Below are 23,527 nucleotides of genomic sequence, written 5' to 3' on the forward strand. Positions count from 1 at the left end.
TGTGTTTGTATTCAATAATCTGATGAAAAAATAACATTAAAAAAAAAAACCCTGACTGAGTAAATTCCTGAAAATATTGCCGAGAAATATCCTTGCATTTATTTCTGAGTAAAAAACATTCAGATTGTGATTCAGGATATGCATGTTATGTTCGCCTGCTTATTACAGATTAATTGAGATGTGTGATACAAAGAAATTAGGTCCAAAAAAGCCAATGAAACATAGTAACATTTAACATTTAAAGTTGAATCAATTCATAATTAAGGGAATTGCAGTCCTAAACAGGATATCGTATGAAGAGAGCATTAGGATTGTATGAAAACTAAGCAATGGAAATGAGACTTTAATGTGGGAACTAACAATGCAATGTCCAGATGAAGCCTGAGCCCCACCTTCCTTCTTCCGAGCTCATCCCAAATTTTCACTCTTTTTTTTTTTTGACCTTGAAATGACATCAAATTGTGCCGTGACATAAAGAGAGGAAAGGCAAATGTGTCAAAGCTGAAGAGATGCAAAACGTAAAATGGAAAAAGGATATTTTGATTTTGCGACTATCATCATCATTTGCCCCCCTTTGATCGTTGTAAACTTTACCGGCTTAATAAAACACAAGCCACTGCGGTTTACTGTTAACTTAATTAAGACTGCCTGCCCACTCATCTGCCCGCGGTATCCCGCCGAGTACGGCCAAGCCAATTTCCCATCGATTGAGGTTGGTGCAACAATCAATTCATCTCCATTGGTAGCTATTTGGAGGCATTTGTGGCTAGTTAAGGTTGAAAGAAGGGAATTGTAATACAGCATCATTGGAGGAAAGTTAAAAATCCAAAAGCAAATAAAATACAGGCAAAGACACAAGTCATGGGTTATAGGTGATTATGAGTTCAGTCACAATGAGAGACAAATTAATCCAACCCAATTTAATGAATAGAAGCCGGCGGTTTTCGCATCTTACTGGGTTGCTGATAATCCAACTCTTCCGTGACTTGACTTCACTTTATAGTCCATTGCAAGACTTTCATAACACCCGCTTTAAGACTTTTTGCCTGAGATCATAAATCGGCTGCTTAAAGTCATGCCTTAAAACCCGGAAACACGAGCTACTCAACAACTTGGCAATGCGACTAATTTACCCACAAATTAACTTTTGTACGGTGTCCTGGTAAAAACATCATCTTGGCACACAACGCACTGTAACAAGTTCCCTCAGCAGCTGTTTTTTAAACACAGTAACTGCAGTCTCCTCCATTGCAAAAAGAGTCAATTGCTACTTAATCACATTTGGACTAGTGGAGAAATTTGTTGTTCAATAAAGCATTTAAGATGGGAGCTGTTAAACTCTAACTTGCGGGCCACACGATAGAAAAGAGAGAGAGAGAGAGAGAGAGAAAATACAGAGAGAGAGAAAAGAGAGAGTGAGAAACAAAAGAGATAAAAAGAGAAATAGTGAGAGAGAGGGAAAGAATGAGAAAGAACAAAATCCAAAGAGAAATAGAAAGAGATAGGGGGAGAAAAGAGAAGGAGAGAAAGAGAGAAGGGGAGAAAGAGAGAAGGAGAAAGCAAGAGAGTGTCACGAGACGTGGTGGCGTGGAAGGTGACCGGACCAGAACGGAGGCAGGAGGCATGAAGGGAGAACTCAAATGCGTTGACGATCCATAGGTTTTATTTAATAAAATAAAAGTCGCCCAATACTCCGAGGCAAAACAGAACAATACAGAGTTCCTCCGGCACGAACTCAACAGGACAAGGCATAACAGACTAAAACAGGACAAGGCATAACAGACCGGGATTGTGAATAATGAGTAGTAATGAACCCGCAACCGCAGAGCCCACCATGCAGCCTTAAATACAGACCCACCATTAGTGGAACTGCTTTCAGCTGTTGCCCAGGGGGCGGGGCAGACTGGTCACCAAGGCGACCGTGACAGAGCCCCCCTCTTAAGGGACAGCTCCCGAGGTCCCAAAAAAGAAAAAATTACAACCTCACGCCCCGGAATGGTTCGACGCTCACGATTGGGGCAACCCCGCTCCCTCCTCCGAACACGCAGGAACGGGGAGAGGCAGGCGCCATCTGCGTCGGGCGGATCGGAATCGGCGCTCGGCAGGGGGGGGTCCGGCGGGCAAGCTGGACAGGGGATAACAGACAGGCAGAACCGACGAGAACAGGACAGGCAAAATCAGGACAGATAAACAGGACAGGCCGATGCAGAAGAGTCGCACTCAGGACAGGCCGATGCAGAAGAGTCGCACTCAGGACAGGCCGATGCAGAAGAGTCGCACTCAGGACAGGCCGATGCAGAAGAGTCGCACTCAGGACAGGCCGATGCAGAAGAGTCGCACTCAGGTCAGGCCGATGCAGAAGAGTCGCACTCAGGTCAGGCCGATGCAGAAGAGTCGCACTCAGGTCAGGCCGATGCAGAAGAGTCGCACTCAGGTCAGGCCGATGCAGAAGAGTCGCACTCAGGACAGGCCGATGCAGAAGAGTCGCACTCAGGGGGGTCAGATGCAGAAGAGTCGCACTCAGGGGGGGTCAGATTCAGAAGAGTCGCACTCAGGGGGGTCAGATTCAGAAGAGTCAGGCTCAGGGGTTCAGGTTCAGAAGTGGCGATTCAGACAGGACAGGCGGAATCAGAACAGGCAAGACATGAGAGGGTCAAAATCAAAACAGACAAGACATGAGAGAGTCAAAATCAGAACAGACAAGACATAAGAGAGTCAAAATCAGAACAGACAAGACATGAGAGAGTCAAAATCAGAACAGACAAGACATGAGAGAGTCAAAATCAGAACAGACAAGACATGAGAGAGTCAAAATCAGAACCGGCAAAACAGGAGGAGCGGAGTCGGGCTGGCAGGCAGCGGAGTCGGAGTCGGCCCGACGGGCAGCGGAGTCGGAGTCGGCCCGACGGGCAGCAGAGTCGGAGTCGGGCTGGCACGCAGGGGAGACGGAATATCAGGCAATCGGCACGGGAGTCGGGCAGGCAGGCATGAGAGTCGAACAGGCAGGCGTCAATTCTTCCCGGGACCCCATTCGAGGCACAGCAAGGGCCACGACGGGTGGGGCCGTGGTTCGAACGGGCAGGGAAGGCCAACTCAGTAGGCGCCTGCCGAACTGCGCTCTCCAGCTCTCCCAAGTCGCGCTGGGATCGTTCGCTGAGTTCTATTTGTTGGCTGGTTCATTCTGTCACGAGACGTGGTGGCGTGGAAGGTGACCGGACCAGAACGGAGGCAGGAGGCATGAAGGGAGAACTCAAATGCGTTGACGATCCATAGGTTTTATTTAATAAAATAAAAGTCGCCCAATACTCCGAGGCAAAACAGAACAATACAGAGTTCCTCCGGCACGAACTCAACAGGACAAGGCATAACAGACTAAAACAGGACAAGGCATAACAGACCGGGATTGTGAATAATGAGTAGTAATGAACCCGCAACCGCAGAGCCCACCATGCAGCCTTAAATACAGACCCACCATTAGTGGAACTGCTTTCAGCTGTTGCCCAGGGGGCGGGGCAGACTGGTCACCAAGGCGACCGTGACAGAGAGAGAGAAAAGAAGAAAGGAAGAGAGAGCAAACTCAAGGCTCTTTAAAAGCCTCAAACTCTTTACATTGCTTTTTTCATTCCTAAATATTAATCAAAAGATATTTAGACTTTAAGGTGGGTATCAAGTGTCTGCTTAAACATAGAAAAGTTGTGTCTTCATAGAAGCAATCTCGAATTGGAGGTCTGTATCAAGTTGATCACAGAATTGCTCGCAAAGGCTCCAACAGGTTCCTACAGGGCTGATAAAAACCATTTCCACATGGAATGTTTCATGAGGTTGTCATTGAATCTACATGCGCAAGTGTGCGTTCCTGTGAGATTCTTTATGACACACTAAACCAACCAAAAACCGAGCCTCATGCCAGCCTTGTTGATATGCAGTATTTAAAGATTTAATTCAAATATCTCCTTGTTTGAGATACTTCCCAATTATTCTTTTTCTCTTACTACTTCTTTACCTCTTGTAGCAGGGTTTTGTACACACTTTCATGGCCAAATTCACTTTTTAAGGACTTTCAGAGCCTTACCGATTCCTCTAGCAACCTCAAAAGAAAAAAATCTGTGTGATTCATTCATTCTGCAGAGCCACGAATATATCTGATATTTACATACGGTATACAATTTTCCAACCTGCGGGTGCATTGAGTAATTCACAAATATATTTGTTTTTTTGAGACAAATCTTTCCCCATAGAGGTGACACATTTTTAGTTGCAGGAAGTTCAATTGAAATTTTCCACCGGGAAACGCTACGTTATTTTTTTTTGCATGGCCTATAATGTCTATAATAGATATGAAATCCTGATACTATCACACATTTCATGGTGCCTTGTTTATGTGTCGCATGCAATTGTCCTCCTGGGCGCAAACCGTATGGGGCCTTTGGGCCTGTTGACTCACAAACGACTTTAATACTGCTTTGGTTAATATTCTTGATTTTGTGGCGCCCCATAGGGCATAAATTTCGACCTGAGAAGCATACACCTTGGTTTACTGAAGAAAACAGGTCACTCAAACAAGGTTGCAGGAAACTTGAACGAAAATGGCGCACTACAAAGCTGGAGGACTTCCGACTGGCCTGGTGTGACAGCATGCTAAAATATTAAGTAGCTCTTGTATCAGCTAAAGCATCGTATTTCTCTAACATTATTGTTGTACATAAAATTATCCGAAATTTTGGTTCGACACAATGGCAAAACTTACTAGACAGCAACTAGAACCCAAATAGTTCTACTTATTCTGCTAATGACTTTTTATGGTATTTTCTATTAAAAAGATTAAACTCATCCAGAATGAAATTTTAAATGAAAGATCTGCAACCCCGTCCGACCTTAAAGATGCCTAGGTTTTAGGTCAGGACCGTGTCGGCGGCTGTTCAGAAACGTTGTCCATTTTCAATGATTTGTCCCTTCATAGTCTTACACAGATGGTCAGTAGGGACAAACGAACTACTTGCCTGCTTGATCCGTTTCCGGCTTTACTGGTGAAAGATCTGTTTGGGATCTTAGGACCTTCAGTTTTAAATATTATTATTATATCGCTATCCGCGGGTATTGTTCCGGTAGCCTTCAAGTCTGTCGTCATTGAAACTCTCGCTTAAGTGACCTAACCTTGACCCGGAAAGCCTAGGTAATTATAGGCCAGTGTCAAATCTGCCATCTGGCGCAAAATTACTTGAAAAGGTTGTTGCACAGCAGCTAGATGACTTTATGTTGTAAAATAATCTCTTTGAAACAGTCCAGTCAGCATTTAGAGCAAATCACTCTACTGAGACAGCCCTGGCTAAAGTAACCAATGATCTCCTCTTAGCAAGATTCCAGTGCCTCATCAATGTTACTGCTGCTGGATCTCAGTGCTGCTTTTGATACTTTGGACCACAACATATCACTTGTTCGTCTGGAATGCATCGGTATCTCAGGAACCTCTAAACACTCAGTAAACCCTGTGGTGTTCCACAAGGCTCTGTACTTGGCTCCCTTCTTTTTGAAATGTATATGCTCCCGCTTAGTGATATTATCCGCAAGTATATTATTAGTTTCCATTGCTATGCAGATGACACTCATCTGTATCTGCCACAGGAGACAACTGGACAGTTAAGTTGTACAAATCTGGAGGCTGGCCTTACTGAGATTCAAAGATGGATGTCACTTAATTTTTTGCACCTTAACCCAGAAAAAACTGAAATGTTGATTGTTGGGCCAGCTCATTGTCGTGAGTTGTTTTCAAACACTACCCTGAACCTAGACAAATTTAATATCACCCATAGTGACTCGGTCAAAAATCTAGGTGTCATATTTGATCCTAATCTGTCATTTCAGTTACACGTGAAAAATATGACGAGAATAGCCTTCTTCCACCTCCGTAATATTGCGTAGATTCGTCTGAGTTTGAGCATATTACTCCTGTATTAGCCAACTTGCACTGGCTCCCAGTCCAATTAAAATGCAATTTTAAGGTTCTTTTACCAAAATACAAATGTTTGCATGGACTTGCGCCCGCTTATCTCTCAAATTTGCTTTCCCCCTATGTTCCTGCATGGAGCCTCTGCTCTGAGAATAGAATAGAAGAATAGAATACGCCTTTATTATCATTGTTACAAAATGGGTTGAACATATTGTGACTCCTGTCATACATTTAACTAAGGATAAAAAAAAATTAAAAAGATAAAAGATAATTTACACGGGCAGCGCAACGGCACAGTGGTTAGCACGTGTGCGGCACAGTTCTGAGGTCATGAAGGTCATGAGATCGAACCTCCTGCGTGGGGTTTGTATGTTCTCCTCGTGCTTGCGTGGGTTTCTTCCGGGCACTCCGGTTTCCTCCCACATTCCAAAAACACATGCATGTTAGGTTGATTGGCCGGTCCAAATTGACCCTAGGTGTGAATGAGCGAGCAAATTGTCTGTCCCTGTTTACCCTGCGATTGGCTGGCAACCAGTTCAGGGTGTCCCCTGCCCACTGCCCGAACATGGCTGGGATGGGCTCCAGCACCCCCGCGACCCTACTGAAGATAAGCGGTGCAGATAATGGATGGATGGATGGATAATGTACACATTATTTACACAAGGCAGAGGATATTTACATTGGGTGTTTACTTACAGTTTTGGGATTGTATTAGTGCAATATGCAGTAGTGCAGAATAGGCAACATTATGCAAAGTAAGCATAGGCATGAATACAATTATACATCTCTATGAGGTAGTGTGTTTGCATTGGTATTTGTCCGAGTTTAAGCCAAGAAGAAGTCTGCAGGCTCAAGAGCGTTCTTCATCAGGGACCCGGTGCTGTGGAATGCTTTGCCTCTGGAGATAAGATCTGCAACCTCAGTGGAAGTTTTTAAATGTAGACTTAAGACACACTTCTATTCAATAGCTGACGATTGATGCCCACCTCATATTTTGTATTGTCCTGTCTTTTTCCAACTTCCTGGCTTGTGGTAATATAAGGTAGAAGGACGATTTGAGATGAGTCAGCTGACCAGCTTCTCACCTGAAGCATGTCAATGCCTGCATCGACCAGCCGCCAAAAACGGGAATCTGTGCCGTTGCTGTTATGGACTTTTTGGACTATGTTACATGCTTGAGGCGTAGTTGCTGTCATGCACTTTCCGGACAAATTTCAACATGTTACCTATTGTTCTCTTTTATTGATGTTTAATATGCTTGTGTACTGTTACCCAATGCTAAATCTATTCCACCCTGGTCATCCTGGAAGGGGGATTACCACTTGTGAGGCCCCTTCTGAAGGTTTCTTTTTTCCTCACTCTGAGGTTTTGAGTTTATCCTTGCCCGCATGTTGGTTTAAGATCAGGCGGGTGTAATTGTAATCCTGTGCAGTCCTTTGAGACATTTTTGTGATTAAGGGCTATACAAATAAATGTGACTTGACTTGATGACACTTCATTAGACAATGTCATACAAACTAATGCCAGCTGCAGTTAATCACAAGGGCAGAAATGCGATGGCCAAGCGAAGCCGTCAGGGTGTCTGGGTCATTTTTTTTTTGGCAGACTCTTTGATAAACATGGCAAAAATTTCAACAACACCCTAAATTCAAGCACTTTTCAATCCTTCAAAACCCATTTTCAAAGTCAAGTATTTTAAAGGTTTTACAGCACATATACAAACGCTGTTGTAGGCACTTATGGGTTTTCGACAAACTGAAGAACAATATCGCTAACAAAAATTAATCTGATCAACAGACAGCTCTTGACACAGCATCAACCGCCTTTGAATTGGATGGACTAATCCCCCCCTTTGTCATCAACTCTTGTCATTTTCTCACACCGGATCAATTTCATATCTTCCTGCGAATTAAGCAGAGTGATTAATATTCCCCCTGAAACATTTCTTTATGTAAACGTGACATTTAAATGTCAGAATCAGCCGAATAATCAGCTCGGTATTTCAAAAGCTCTCTTCCGACTGTGACAGTCCAATGCTCAGCCGTGTCCCTTTTTTGGCACTTGCTTTTTGTGTAATTTTTGGAGCCTACCGAATGCTAGTGCCAGCAAATAAATTCAGGATACATCCTACCTTTGTTCATGTTCAATAATAATGTGTTGACTGATCAAGCATAAGCAACAAAATACACCAGAGTGACCGTCGTTGCAACCCAATGCTAAGTTGATTCAAATTTGACAACATGCACTTTCTTTACATCACAATTCATATCACAGGATCTGATTTTCAGCTCTGCAGCTGTTAAAAACATGCCCTGCAGCTTTTTACAATCAAGACTGTTTTTCTTTTTTCATGTTTGTGCAGCCAACAGAGATTTCCAGGTAAAGTCCAAAGCAAAAAGTTGGGCATTTTTTTTCTTTTCCAAAGAGCCTTCCTTTTTCACTTTTGTGTTTCCATCATTTCATTTGGTCTTCTCCACTTTCTATTTATATCTTATTTCGTTCTCCTTCTTGCCTCCATTATCTCTCACTTCTCCATCCCTTTCTCTCTCCCCTAATCGGTTTATGCGCCACTATGCGGCATATCTCAACCTTAAAAAAAAAAAAAAAATACTCTTATAAACAAATAAGCAACTACGCAAACAAGCTGGCCTGTAAGTGAATTTTCAGCCCCGCCGAATGCCTTTCCCTTCATTGACTCGTCTATATCTTAATGGCCCATCAGTGCAGCAGATGCTTTTATGACGGGTTTGTGTGTGTGTGGAGGGAAACTACTTGATGATAAATAGCAAGTATTCAGAAATAATACCATCCAACCCCAGGGCTCTTATTGTAGTGTGTGCCATCAGGGCAATAGCGCGCATTACAGTGGCCGACTGTGTCTATATCTCAATTTCCAAGTGAGCATCAGCGGCACAAGTATAATCGCCTTGCATGTTATTTATTTAGGAGGATTCCAAAGGCGCGTGCATGTGGGTGTGCATGTTATTTAGAGTGTAAATGACACCAGACAAGCCAGCAGATGGAGACCCAGAGGGCTCACAAACATTAAGACTGCACTAACGCATCACTACTCATTCACACAAACACACACACACACACACACACACACACTGGAGTAAGTGGAGTATTTGTCTCTGAGATCTGCCATGGCAGCCAGATACGATTCACTCAAGTGACTTTGGTTTTTAGTCTAGTTCATCATCCATCCATCTATCCATGCATCTAACCACTTTTTAAAGCGTATCCAGGACCAGTCGAAGAAGCAAGATCTTTACCAGGGAAGCCCAGATGTCCATCTCCCAAACCAGTTAGTTGCTTTGTGAGAATCCCAAAGTGTTTCAAAGCTGGTTGAGTAGTGTCTCCTACGTTTCCAAGTTCATCCCCTGAGCCTCTCCCCAGGAACACATACTCAACACACGTCATCAGGGAGGCATCGACCACATGACCTAGCCATTGTATCTCCCCTGTCTCATTGCAAATGAACAGGGTTCAGTGTTCATTTTACCTCTGAAAAGTGATGGGTCCCGGGGACTCGCATGCTCAAAAATCTATGGGTCCCAACAGAGATCTATGGGTCCCCAAAATTTTGTTTTATCGAGGTTGAAATTGTAAATCGGCAAAAAATATATAAATAAATATATAAATCTATATATTCATTCAGTTTTAATCATCACACTTAATTGGTAATACAAAGCAGTTATCACTTCAGATTTTTCAGTTCACAAAAATATTGTACATTATACAAAATTATATTGCTGAAACATTTTCTATATATTCATGCAGTTTTAATCACTTCAGATTTTTCAGTTCATATATTCTTTGTGGTTTGCTGTCCCGCCACAGTTGTAATGCCTTCTCAAGGTCCAATTGCAGCAACGGAATTTCCATAGCTAATTTGTGGTTTTCATTGTCGTTGTGCCGATCCAATGTGCTTTTCTGAAAGTTCGTATTGCGAAATGATTTATGCAATCCAGTTTTTTGTCACGCTGGGTGCATGCATCACAGAACATGTAGCCTCCATTATCATCCTCCTCATAGCGTAACCAGGAATATAATTGAGTCCATTTTGGAAGAAAAGTCCTTTTCTTGCTAGGAGTATTCTTTTGTTTATCTTTCGCCGAATCGTTCGCTTCAAATTACGTGTTTTCCTTGCCTTCGCGGTCTTATGAAGAATTTCTCCGCCGTTTTTTCGTGCCGGAATTATTGCCGTTGTTACCACTTTCTGTATTATGTTTCGACTTATTACCAACACTGAAGAAATTACAATTTATTTTGTTGATTTGCACCTAATACCAACTGTTTTTACGGAGGCATACTTCTCTTTCACTCGACAACCACCAAAACACAACAACAATGGCGGATCTGCCTGACGAAAAGTTTGGATTGCGGTAAATCTTTGTTGAAAAAAAAAAGTAATCAGGTAATAATGACAATTTGGTGTCAAAAAAGTTGATTTTACACAATGCGTCCCCAGCAAAAATGATGCGTCTAGGACGCAGGGACGCGGGCAAACGAGAACACAGAGGGTTCTATCCTGAGGCCCCACCCAGATAATTGAACTTGAACATGTTCACTTAAAACATTTCCATTCAGAAAAACATAATTATGTAGGGGCTCTCAGAATTGGGTGGATAGTTTCCACCACTCTTACCTACCTTTAGCTGGTAGGGCCGAGACAGCATGCTGCTAATTTGGGGCAAAGCCGGCAAGCATGATAGTTTCTCTGCGGCGGAACATTTGACCTGATTCTTTGGCATGAAGCAGAACCTGCTAGGATGTGACTTGAGGAAAAATCACTTAATATCTAGACTGAATAGGAAAGAAATACTGTACAGTGGTACCTTGTCTCAGATGTTGAACTTGATTTGCTATATTCAGAAATATTTAGTACAGTATATATCAAATGGTTGTTGAACTCATATTTTAAAAAATCTTCAAATTTCAAGATTTTCCTATTAAGTCGGCTAGCCAAACTTTTCTCAATGGAAGCTTTTCATACACCGAAAAGCCTGCATGGATTGGTTTCTCATTAAAAGAAATACCTTAGAAGATCTCGTCAGAACTGTGCCGATTCAATTTCCTTTCTTACGTGCTTTTCCTTCATATCATCCTTTCTGCTAGCATCTAACATACCCTTCAATGCCTCAATGCTTCTTCCCACTGCAGCATCCCCATCTTCTCTGACGTTTCCACAGCAACACATGGACAAACCACACTATCACCTTTTAGCTAGCCACACAACGAGCGAACACGTGCAGGCGATCCGGACTATAATCAAGCTCGCGCATGCACACCCAAAGGCTAACACACACCAGGCACCGAGATGTAATCACGGGGAGTGCTGCAAGTGCAGAACAGAGGTGCACCACTTCAAATGTAACTGGCGACCCTTAATCATAAAATCCTTTTGGCTGATTGGACGACTGGCAGGTTAGCCCTGGAGCATCATCGTCCAATCTTTCAATCAATCCCCGTGTGCTGCAGATTGCCAAGCGACGCTGGCAACATGCTCCATTCAGTTTATGATAAAAAGGAAGGAACTCCGGTAGCAAAATAGGTGGATTTTCATATGTGACAGCTATCAATCCAAATGAAAATTTTGATGCAGAGAAAACATGTGACATAGCCGCTCAGGAGCAGCTCTCCACCCCTTGGAGTTCAGTGTCAGGTGGTCTATCAGAATTTTTGCACCCCTGGTGACAGGTGTTGAATAAGATATCCGACTTAAAAGAGAATTTATTATAAAATCCAAACCAGAAGTTGTGGGACGGCCCACGAGAGGCGCTGGCACTGTTCTCACTATATGTTCCCAGGTAAACAGGGAACCAGCGCGTAGTTACCTTTCTGAGAGACGATTATTTTGAATAATTAAAAAAAATCTCCTTTCACACAACTTGAGCTAAATCAACAAAGCTTTCTTCAGTTTCCGCCAGTGTGTTTGATTTCCTTCTAAAGGGCATCTGACCAACTCTTGCCATGCCTCACTTTTGCAAACAACCTTTATATTACTTAAATATGTTTTCAGAAAAATTACGGCAAGTAGCAAGTAGGAAACGTGTAGACACTAGAGGTCGCCGATATTTGGGAATTTGACAGATATCGGTATTGGCTTTTTAATTAGTTTTATCGGCCAATTAAATATATTTCAAACTGGGCAGGCGAGAACTTTCCTTTCAAGCAATTACACTGTCTCAATTGCTCCTCCTCAACCAATTCTCTTTGCATCCAACAACAAAGTTAGTGCTGAGAAAAAGTGAAACAAAATGGGATTCCATTCTTTAATAAAAATGTTGGGTGCATGTGGTACACAAATAAATACGTTGAATGAAGAGCAGGCTTCGCGATCCAAATATGATACTCTCAAAGAGTGGAGCAAAAGAAAGAACAAATGCGACTGACTGTGGTAAAAATAAAGACAGCCAGGTTTAAATCTGCGACTGTTTACATGATCTCAAAGTAACTGAAATACTGTATTGACAAATACCAGAGATTAGCAAACGTGATATCAGCATGTTTGTTTGAAAATAGGACAGAAAAAAAGCAAGTTTTTGTGAATAAGGGTATGTGAGCATGAGATAAGAGTGTAGCCTAGCCACAGGCAGGTGTGTGAAGAAATGACACGAAATCAATTGGTAGTGGAAGGCAGATGGAGGAAAAGGAAGGTAAGGGAGGTGAGGGGGAATGATTCCAGCACAAGATGAAAGTGTGACATACAGTACATAGGCTTTTTTAAAATAACTTATTTTCTTGGTTGTCAAGGACTGTATATACAATCTTGGGCAGCTTCAGAGAGCGATAAAGGAGAGAAGCATTTGGTCCATGTGTGAATAATAGTGTTGACAGTAGAGAAAAAGATATTAAAGTAAGAATAAAATGTCAAGGCTTGTACGAAAGAAAGACTGGATTTTGGCCCGTCTTAAAATTTGGTGAGTATAAAGAGAAGATATTGCTTTCCCGAGACTTCCTGTTTATGACACAATAAAAGACCAACATTAAAATTTTGACAATTCTCCTCTGAGCAATAAAAGGAAACCATGAGAAAATAGCAGTTTCGGTATTCAAAGATAATTATTTTAAAGATAATAAAAACACAACCATTGTGAATTTATGTGCCATAAGTGTCTGAACATTTCCTCTGGTTTGTGCAACAGCAGTCTGCTTTACCAACTGGGAGCTCCTTGGTAACTGCATAAATCTGCAGTCTACAAGGAGGTGAAAAGTAGTGCTGTTTTGCCAATGACATTTTAACTCAAGTAAATTAACACCACATTACTACAGCAAAATAAGAATAGTCATTGGCAGGGGAATGGACATGTTGTCATTTCTGTACTTGATACATAATTTTTCACAAATTGTTGATTTTATTTTTTGGGATGAATACTTTAGCAACAAAAGGGATCATGTAACGATGTTATCCAGTCATATATATTTAAACTCGAATGTTTTTGAAGTCATAATTGTAAGGATGCAAAAAGGCATGAAATAAATCTGGTTCAAAACAACTGCTTAGCTTCTTTTTCATGTCATAGGAGTAGGATCATTGCTGAACATTTTAATATCTAGTCTTACGGATTTATGTTCAAATCTGTGTTATGTCACTGCAGACTACAAAAATAAAACTACCCAATGAAGGCCAACCCCTTTACAGCATTGTATTTAATTTGTACAAAGGGCTTGCTTTATGCAGGTACACACAACAAATTGATCAGCAGGCATGCTTTTGTAGAGCCTAACCTTCTGTCCTTACCCAACACTCTGAATCCCAGGTGAAGGGGTCTCAGCAGTAACACTTAACACGCTCCACTACCTCTATTGTACCTGTGCATTATAACACACTAGTGCGCCCTACAGGATTAAGTTGGGGGGAACACAGACATCATTTTCACAGCTCCGTGAGCAGCTCAAATGGGCCTGACAGAGCCCAGAGCAGACATGAAAGAAAGAAAAAAAAGCTAGGGGTTGAAGTTAGGTCATGAAAAACTAAATGGCAACCATGATATTCCGCAAATTGGGAGTAAATATATCCAGGGAAAAATTAGAACATCCTTAAAAAAATACAGACCTTGATAACATACCATAATATATTCATTTAACAACATTTGAGAAATTGCTATAGTGCCTCCATTTTGAAAACCACTCTACTGCTACTGCTGAGAGTTATCAGGAATTGAAGCCAAAACCAGCTGACCTCTAGACAGGCCACCATACATACACAACATCGCAGATGCCAAAATCAATAATACACAACGTCCAAAACCGTGGGACCCCAGTGATTTTGCTATCTCATGTATGTGTGTAGTAAAGCTTTATCTTGTCATTGTCACTCGACATTAGAACTCTGTTGCAGCTTTGACGTAATCACATTAAAACAAGCCTGTACCCTGCTTGCATCTGGAACGGCAATGACAACAAACAACAATCTGCATCAACAGCATCATGAGTTCCTGAAGATGCCCAACAAGTATTTCAAGGCTGTTTATAGAGATATGAAAGCCTTTTTGTAGCCAGTCTTTCTCATTATAAATTAGACTTGACCAGACAAAATGCAACTACCAGTAGATATTGAAAATTTGTGTTTATTTGCCACTCATATTCAAGACAGAACCTTTGTTGTTAGTTGTATTTTTGCCTCCACGCACAGTTCTGCCCACCAATGAGTGAGTGTGCACTTTGTTACAGGCACAGTAGATTGAATAGGCCAAGCTGTTGAATGCTTGGCATGTCAAAGTCTTAAAAAACGTAATGGAACTGTAGATACATGTTTATGGTTTGTAAGTAATATTTGTCATATTTTAGTCACAAAGGCCTCATAATTTGTTTGTAAATTCTTTAAAAAGAAAAATGTTTCGTTAGAGAGCAACCTAGGGCACATATATCACCCCTGTGGTACTGAAGAAATGCCATTTCATCATCTTTTAGCCTTTACAGTAGCTGATAAGACTCAAGTTTATAGCAAATAGAGAGTTCAATATTTACATACATTTTACTGTGATAGCGTACTGGAGGGACTGTTTCTTTCACGAAGTGTGTATTCCTTGATTCAGAAGCTAGTCTCTGGAGTTAAAAGAAGGGCTGAAGTTTTTATGAACACTCCCTGTTAGCCTCTGGGATCAATATGTGTTGTCTGGTGCTCGGCAGGCGACGTTACCTCCTACATATCCAGCCACGCACCTCATCATAGGGAAGCACCAGTCAGCTCTGAGGGCTTTCCGCCAGAGCTTTGGATGCATTCCAGCATAAGATACACTTTACAACACGTTATCCATTATCTCCATTGGCCTGCCTCCAAATCCTAATGTATTGACTGGAAATTCTAAGGGAAAGAATATGGGTCGTTTGGGTTTCAGTTAGACTGGAAGAGTAGATGCGACTTTCTCTAACGTAATCATGAAAACCCTCTTATGAAAAAGGTTGTGATTATCCTGTTCATTACTTAACACAGTAAAAGTCAGTTTAAGCATGGAAGTTAAGTTACAGTGTTCCCAAATAATTCAGAATACTGAATTTAATTTTTGACAAAAGTGTTTCCCTCATTTAATGTGACAAATAACTATATAATTGTACGTACGTTCAACACGTGGACAATATTCCATTAATAGTAAAGTCAAGTTTTTAAATAAAAGATTCATAAGTAAAATTGCATGAACTACACAGCTACAAAACCTAGAGGAGCCGCTACATTTGTTCAAACGATAGAACATTTCACAACAGCACACAGCAATTTAGGTTCACCATAATTGTTTTGGGAGACTCTCGTCTGGCCAGACATGATGAATGCCTTTGCAATTGTTTCCAATACAAGCCAAGTTTCCCCTGGCAGGTTTGATTGCTTTGTTGTTTTACTTTCTTCCATTCATTGTTGACTAAAAGGTTGTAAAGTCTGTTAAGAGTCAGCTAATGGTCTGCATGAAAGGGACCCTTTGCAATTTGAAGCTTTATTTGAAAACATATTACCGTATTTTCCGCACTATAAGGCGCACCGGGTTATAGGGCGCACCCCGAAAAAATGGTTTTTGGTCCTATATTTGACATACATAAGACACACCGGATTATAAGGCGCTACAATGGGAACGTCGACAAAACAGTCAGATAGTTCAGTCAAACTTATTACCCCCTTAACATTCCGAAAGCTTGCAAAGAAGCACATATGTGTCGAGAACACGTGCGGATGCGGCTTCCGTACGATGTCACTCAAATGCATCGTTCCAAATATCATTTTGAAGGTTAAAGTCTTGGGATTCAAGAAATGCCAACCATTCCTTAGTTTCTATTTGAGTTTAATTTAAAAATAGACACTCCATTCCATCCATTATCTGCACCGCTTATCACAGAAACATCGAGTTCAGTCTGAAACAAGATACAGGGAAAATATATAGCCGGAGTAGCTCACCGAAGTCGTTGTGTTCAATGATAATGTGCAGCCATGGTCCTCTTATATCCGTGAGTGTAGTAAATCCAGGAGAATAAAATATTTACAAATACAGAATAGTAAAAAATGCTTTCTCTATGCCGTCAACCCAACGTGCTATTCACATTCATCTTTTTCGGCCAATTGCAGGCTTTGTTTTTCCACTCAAGCCTATGCCAGCCTGTAAATGATAAAAAGGATCCGCCCCTTTACCTCCGAATAACTTTAGCCAATAGTGATCGATTCAAATGAGGATTGACACATTCCATTCGTTCCAAATATCATTCGGAAGGTTAAAGTCTTGGGATTCAAGAAATGCCAAACATTTCTTAGTTTCCATTTTATTTTTTGCTGGCAACTGTGTGGACAGCAAAGTAAGAATTTTATTGTGCAGGGAAACGAGGTTCTTTACTGTGCATATGACAATAAACACTTTGAATTGAATTTAGTTTAAAAATAGACTCATCACAGAAACATCAAGATCGTTCTAAAACAAGATACCGGGAAAATATAAAGCCGCATAGCTCACCTAAGTTCTCTTGCAGCCATCACGTTCAATAATGATACGTAACCATGGTCTTCTTACAACCGTGAGTGTAGTAAATCCAAGAGAGTAAAATATTTACAAATACAGAATAGTAAAAAATGTTTTCTCTATGCCGTAGTGCAACCCAACGTGTGATTCACATTCATCTTTTTTGGCCAATTGCAGGCTTTGTTTTTCCACTCAAGCCTATGCCAGCCTGTAAATGATAAAAAGGATCCGCCCCTTTACCTCCGAATAACTTTAGCCAATAGTGATCGATTCAAATGATGATTGACACATTGGTTAGCCAATGAAACGGCGGTAAATAAATCCCAGCATACACCGCGGACTACTTGGCGTTCGGGGGGAAAATCTAGTCGGCAACTGCAAGTTAGTTGCAAGACTTTGCGACTTAATATTGATCCATAAATAAGGCGCACTGTATTATAAGGCATATGGTCAGCTTTTGAAAAAAATAAAGGCTTTTAGGTGCGCCTTATAGTGCGGAAAATACGGTATATATTCAGGAGTCAATGGCAAATGTTGTTGTCCTTTATGCGCTTTGGCCTAATGACTAGCATTTGTTGATGATTTATCGCAGAAAGTCCTGCAATATATAAAAAAACAGTAAAATAGACCCTCTATACCTTATGTAAGGTTATTAAATTCAATGATCAGTAAAACTGTAAAGTAAAAAGTTACCTCAGAGGTATCTCATTAAGTCCCATTAATGGCTGTACAAAATTGTTTTCACTTTTTAATGAGAGAAAACTTGTAAAATATCAAAATACCACAAGTGATCAAAGTGACTGAATGTACATTGCAAAAAAAAAAAGGCAGATGGACGGGAAATCTTTCAAGTGGGATTGTATGCTGCTCTTGTTAAGAAGTTGTATCGGACATAAAAATTTTCATTAAAAAATATGTTTTCATTAAAACATAAAAGCCTTAGGGAGGCTTGAGTTTTACCTTCAGACAGGAAAGTTTACATTAGATTAAACTGACAACCCCTGTTTGAAGAAAAACAAGGACTTGGCAGTTCATGCCTTGACTGTTTTGGTGTTAATGCTATGCAACAACTGCAAACTTGATTAAGATTAGTTAAAGCAGGATTCTCTTTAAATCCGAAAAAAACTAAAGGAGGGCACAATTATCTCCGCTTCTGTTTTCCTTATCCTCACTGTAAAATGTTGAACTGGAGTCGTCCAATTTCGTTGTCACAATATATCCCATGTTGTAACAATGACAATAAAGGTATATGCTATTCTGTTCTATTCTATTCTAAATGAACTGAATTATTAATGCAAACTGTAAAAGAAGGCACAAACAGAAACTGCTTAGCCTGTTATGATATAAGAAATTGTGACCTCTAGCTCATTAATCACCAGAAAGGGGTGCAAAAAGAACTAAAACCTATCCCTCAAATTAGCGAAGGATCTTCGGTTCAACAGGATTCACATCCTTGAGAGACAATATACCAAAGTTTTTGTTTCAAAAGGTTTGTTTAACCCTAATCTAATCTAAAACAAGAGTGATATCTGTTTCAAATGAAAACACTCACTGTACGATAGGACTCGTGTGAGGGTGCCCTATGTTCATGGCTAGTCATTTCTCACTGTAAAATCTTCTATGTTGGGACCATCCTAGCCTCCTGTAATGAGAACATGAGCAAAGCCCCTTTAAGATAAGGAAAACAGTGATTAGGGTTAGGGTTATATAGTGTAATCAAGAGGCAAGAAGTATGATTTGCCATGTGTGTATTCATGGCAGTGCCCATGACAGCTAAATAATTAATTTGGTCCCCGAGTGGTAGAAAGGTCACTGGAATGTCTCATACACACATACACGAGCCGTTTACATGGTTAAAAGGTTTTATGTCAATGCATTTCGAATTCTTACTTTGCATGAATTTTCAACTCTGCTTGCACAGAAGCAACACAACTCACACACGCATATTCACACACTCGTAAATAACATACCACATACGCTTGTGAACTCCCCCTCTGCTGGATGCTCACTTTCTTTGAGACAGCAGCTGGTGGCTGTCGTGTGGAGCCATTACAGGAATGAGAACCACTGCCACTGACACCCGAAAGGAATAATAAAGTCTCTGAGTGCGAGTATCTGTGTGTATGCGAGTGTGTTTTGTCTGTGCCAACATGCATCATCTGCTGTGTTTCCTTTGCTATGCTGTATCTGTTTGGAATATATTTTCCATGGTGGCATCTGTTGCAAAACATAAAAATTATATATAGTAGAGCAGTTGTACTTAACCTGGCTCGCTGTAATGCTTTTAGTTTCAAAGAAGTTTAAACTATAGCGTTTTGCCCGTTCGCCGCAATTGATCACCTCAATTCGTCGTCACTCGGATATCTTACAGTGTCTCCCATACTATGAAAACACTAGCGGGCCGTCAGGGTTTAATTAGTCTTTGCGAAGGTCTCAAACATATTAAAACACAATAATAGCAGAAAAATATTTGTTGTCCTCTCACTCACTTTTGGTTAATTGGTTGATTGGTTAATATGAGTATTTTTATTTGCTGAGAAGACGAGGAAGGGCCTGGGAGGGAGGGGGTTTATTTTTTTATTGTGTTTGTTTTTCAGGGATTCTCTGTTGCTTAGTATAAAAACTTTTGAATTAGTTAAAAGTTTACTGTAGTGTAAAAAATAAAGGCAAGTGTAATACAGTATCAGATGTTTTTATTCATTCATTTCATTCGTATTATTACATTATTATTGGTAGTATATTGGTTAAAGCAACAACAAAAATCCGAAGCGCTGAACTAAAGGGGTGCACCGATATTCCGATCACTAATAGGTTGCACTTCACAATAACATACCTGTCAACTTCAACATTTTCCCTGTATTTTGTCCTATTTTTGATCATTTCAAACTGTGTGCACAAAATTTTTTTGTAAAAAAATTGCAATCATAATAACGGAAGCAATTGGCTGAAGTGGACTAGTAAGAAATAACTTCCTGTAACTCAAAGAGGAACCAGCATCCTGTGATAGCAGCAATCGCAGAAGCAGGTGTACTGATTTTTACTACTGTTATTTACTAAATCACTGATGTAAGTATTATTTTTTAAATTCATATTGGTTATTTTTTTCTGTTTATTCGCCGATACAATGTCTTAATAGTGCAATAGGTGATGCGGGGGGACACGCACCCGGACACCTATAGACTGTCCATCGACCAGTCTCACAAAATTCTATGGGAAACACTGTGTTATCAATTCAAATTGCAAATGAAGCAAGAACTCATAGGAGAAAGAATGGGAATTGGTCCCGGTAGATAACACTGTTGGTATTTACTTCAGTGAAGGCTAACTTTGTGAAATTCCTCTAAGAGACTCTCAAACGGCTAAGATAGGCATGTATGAATGGATAAGTTATATTGAGTTAGTTAGGTAGCAAGATAACTATATTAATTGACAATTTATCCTGTGAGGTCAATTAGTTCAAGAAGATCATAGCCAGCAGGGTGTTTTGACGACTGAGTTTTTTGGGGGAAATGATCATTGTGAAGCCAGCAGGATTCTGCCGCTTCAGACGCTCGCAAGGGAACCGAGCGAATCAAGCAAACGGCTAACTGTGTCACCCGCAGTGCCCGAGTGTTTTTAAATTTGCAGCAACACAAATGGACTTATCAGCAAGCTTGGGTATTACAACAGTTAACAGAGCAAAACGTGTTGTTGACAGCGGCGTGGCATTAGTTCCACCACATTAGACACAAATTAGCAGGCACCCCTCACTCAACTTCACCTACAGTAACACACAGCAAGCCCGTTTACGGCACAATGGCGCGTAAGTGGCGGGCCATTTTGCTGTAAGACATGTTGACTATGAGGACGAAAACAAGGAGAGCATTGCCAGGTTTGACAGAACATGGTATGAAGGATCAAATTCATCTGGTTTCTGTGTAAAAATGGGGAATTTTCAAGCACAGACAAGAGTTTGGCTAGTAGAGCTTATATGTTGCACATGTAAACTGTATATTTTGCAAAAGGTTGTGAGCTAATAGTGTTATTTCCACCTTACTTCTTTTCCACGCCTTTACAAGAATCCTAAAATAACAGCCTGTTTGAAAACCTCATTTGTTTTTTAGATGCAAGGTAGAGGTGGCCGGAATCCTGAGCTATTAAAAAGAATTTCTCTTCCACAATAACACTCCAGTTCCCACACTCGAGCAATCCCATCTCATACCAGTCCAAATCCAGGATTAAAACCTTTTCCTTGCACTTGTCCTTAAGCTTGAGGTTTTTCTGAGAATACCTCCAAGCATAAGTTCAAAGGCACCTGTGCTTGCTCTGATGTGAAACTTCAAAACGAGAGATACTGAATTCTATATTCCATGTATACACCGCAAACTCACTCAGTTTTAGGGGCGATTTCAAAGCGTGGTTGGTTTAAAAGGCCAAACTCATGGAATATTGTCCATGGTTTCTGATGCATGTGCAAAGCAATGAACTGGCCATGAAAAAATATATAAATCATGCGTTGATTACATTATTTGCTTTAGCATTCCGAGGCAACAGACCTTGACATTTCTTCGCCAGGGTTAGAATCAACAAGACATTGCAATTGGTGAGGATTCTTCTCTGCTCCAAACGGATGAGACGGCTGGTGTTCTCCTACATCCCCTTATGTTTGCATACAAAACCACCTCACTCTTTCCCAGGCATCCTCCCTCCTGTCGCGCTTACTTCCCTGCTGTATTGCCTGCCTTTTCCACACAGATGGTGACAGGAGACAGAAGCAAACAAGCCAAAGGCAGCAGTTGGCTTCCATGACAAGCCATTGCATCTAATTTTCCCCTTATATAGATCATTTTTTATCACCGAATCACACATGTCCAATTACATCATCTATCAAATTTCCACAGATTTATCATAGCATCCTTCTGTATCGCCCCTCCCCAACTCCTTTATATCCCACTTGTTTACACACCTATTAACCTCTAGGACGTGACTTACCAGTCACATATCCATCCATGCCACAGCTTTAGCCATGACAAATTACTGGCTGCTTGCCTCTTCACAAGATTTCAGAAAATCCTTTTATTTCCCCGCATTGATCCGAGTCATCCCGAGCCCCTTTTGAGGGATCGATAGTAATCATAACACTTACCAGCTGCATGCCACAGATGAAGGCCAATGTACACCTGCCACTGCAGCACCCCATGGTGTCCTCCACACAAGTCCCCGCCTGCTGCGTGCAGACGTCCCGATTCTTTAGCTGGATTTGTTAATTGGCAATTCCTCCTTTTTTAGAGATGGCAAGTCAAGTAGAGATGTTCAGTGCTGGGCCTCAAGGAGTTGATGGTACCTTTGAGATCAGGTTGAAAGATGATTTAGACTGTAATTAAAGGAGTCTGGCATTGGAAAGCAGTTTTAAGAGTTTTGGCTTTTGGGTATTAATTTGTAGGATTTCGTAAATGGATTAGAATCTTATCTGAATTCAAATGAAGACTAAAACCTAGCCTGCTCTGTAAGCCTCTTGAAGGTAGTATTTTGGGCTAAATCGGGCCAAGTTCGTTTTAGACACTATAAAGCCCCAAAATGTAAGATTAATTTTTGAATGGTGCTTAACCCATCCAATATGGACCAAATGTGGCCTAAGAAGAGTCGTTTTTGTGTTGATGCTGTCCAAATGTACTCCCGGAAAGATTTTTTTATTTTCGAATTCAACTTTGCATTTTAATACAGACGTCCTTTAGATGTATCTTTAGAGATTTGTATACTTCTTTGCAACGAGTTTTTGCTGGGTTAAGTAAGAACAGCATCATTTTTGTAGAAATGTAAAGTTGTTGTCTTAATTGTTGTAGTTCAATTTAACAACAACCGGCTTTGTTCCAACCCGGAAATATCCCAAAATATGTGAAAAGGCGGCAAAATTGTCCTCTCACAGAAAGCGTGGACACAAGAAGACGACGTCCTACGGGGTACCCTCCAAGATGCGATCAAAGACGCGACTCCGAAGTCGAAATGCGGCACTCCTAACAGTCAGCGACCACCTCTTGTCCCGCATCCCCGGCTGCAGCGTGTCCTCCCCGGGGTCATGTCGCTTCCAGCTTTTCCGCCGCAGCTCAACACTCCGCCACCGTCAAAGCATCTGCGTCCGGAGGGGAGCGTTGAGTAGTAAAAGACTAGTTCAGTGGCGGGGACGCTTTATCAAGTCTCCATTTTGGTAATGTTTTCACGACAATAATGAGTCACATATGACGTCTTCTTTTGCGGGCTCTCCTTTCAACAACGGACTGAGCAGACAATGGGGGGACCAAGATGGACCGGCTGAGCCAGAAACGACAACCGCGAGAAGCATCTCGCGCCCACCCGTTGTTTGACAGGTTCAACACAACGAGGGAAGACGTCGTCTCTGCTAGTGGCTTTCAAAATAAGAGTAATACATGTAACTTACGATCCAAAACCATCACGCTCCTTACTTGAGTTTTATTTTGGAAACCTTCGTCAAAATGTTTGTATGCCTACGCCGACTTTATGTATATATGAGGACAAATTATATATATATATATATATATATATATATATATATATATATATATATATATATATATATATATATATATATATATACTGGACTGTCTCAGAAAATTAGAATATTGTGATAAAGTTCTTTATT

At 41.0% G+C, this 23,527-nt stretch overlaps 1 protein-coding gene across 3 annotated transcripts in view; it reads right to left on the reverse strand.

The window, feature by feature from the left end:
- nkain2 (sodium/potassium transporting ATPase interacting 2) overlaps nt 1-23,224 on the reverse strand; it is a 95,473-nt gene extending 72,249 nt beyond the window's left edge. For all 3 annotated transcript variants that reach the window (XM_088325005.1, XM_088325006.1, XM_088325007.1), the window contains exons 1-2: nt 22,794-23,224; nt 22,016-22,213 (exon numbers count right to left, since the gene is read on the reverse strand). In XM_088325005.1, coding sequence (XP_088181131.1) covers nt 22,016-22,069 — 54 coding nt within the window. In that variant the 5' untranslated portion in view covers nt 22,070-22,213; nt 22,794-23,224. The remainder of the gene's footprint in view (nt 1-22,015; nt 22,214-22,793) is intronic.
- Between the last annotated feature and the right edge of the window lie 303 nt (nt 23,225-23,527).

The sequence above is a fragment of the Urocampus carinirostris genome, chromosome 20 (genome assembly GCF_059441175.1).
Source record: "Urocampus carinirostris isolate Australia breed hairy pipefish chromosome 20, RoL_Ucar_1.0, whole genome shotgun sequence".
Taxonomy (NCBI): Eukaryota; Metazoa; Chordata; class Actinopteri; order Syngnathiformes; family Syngnathidae; genus Urocampus; species Urocampus carinirostris.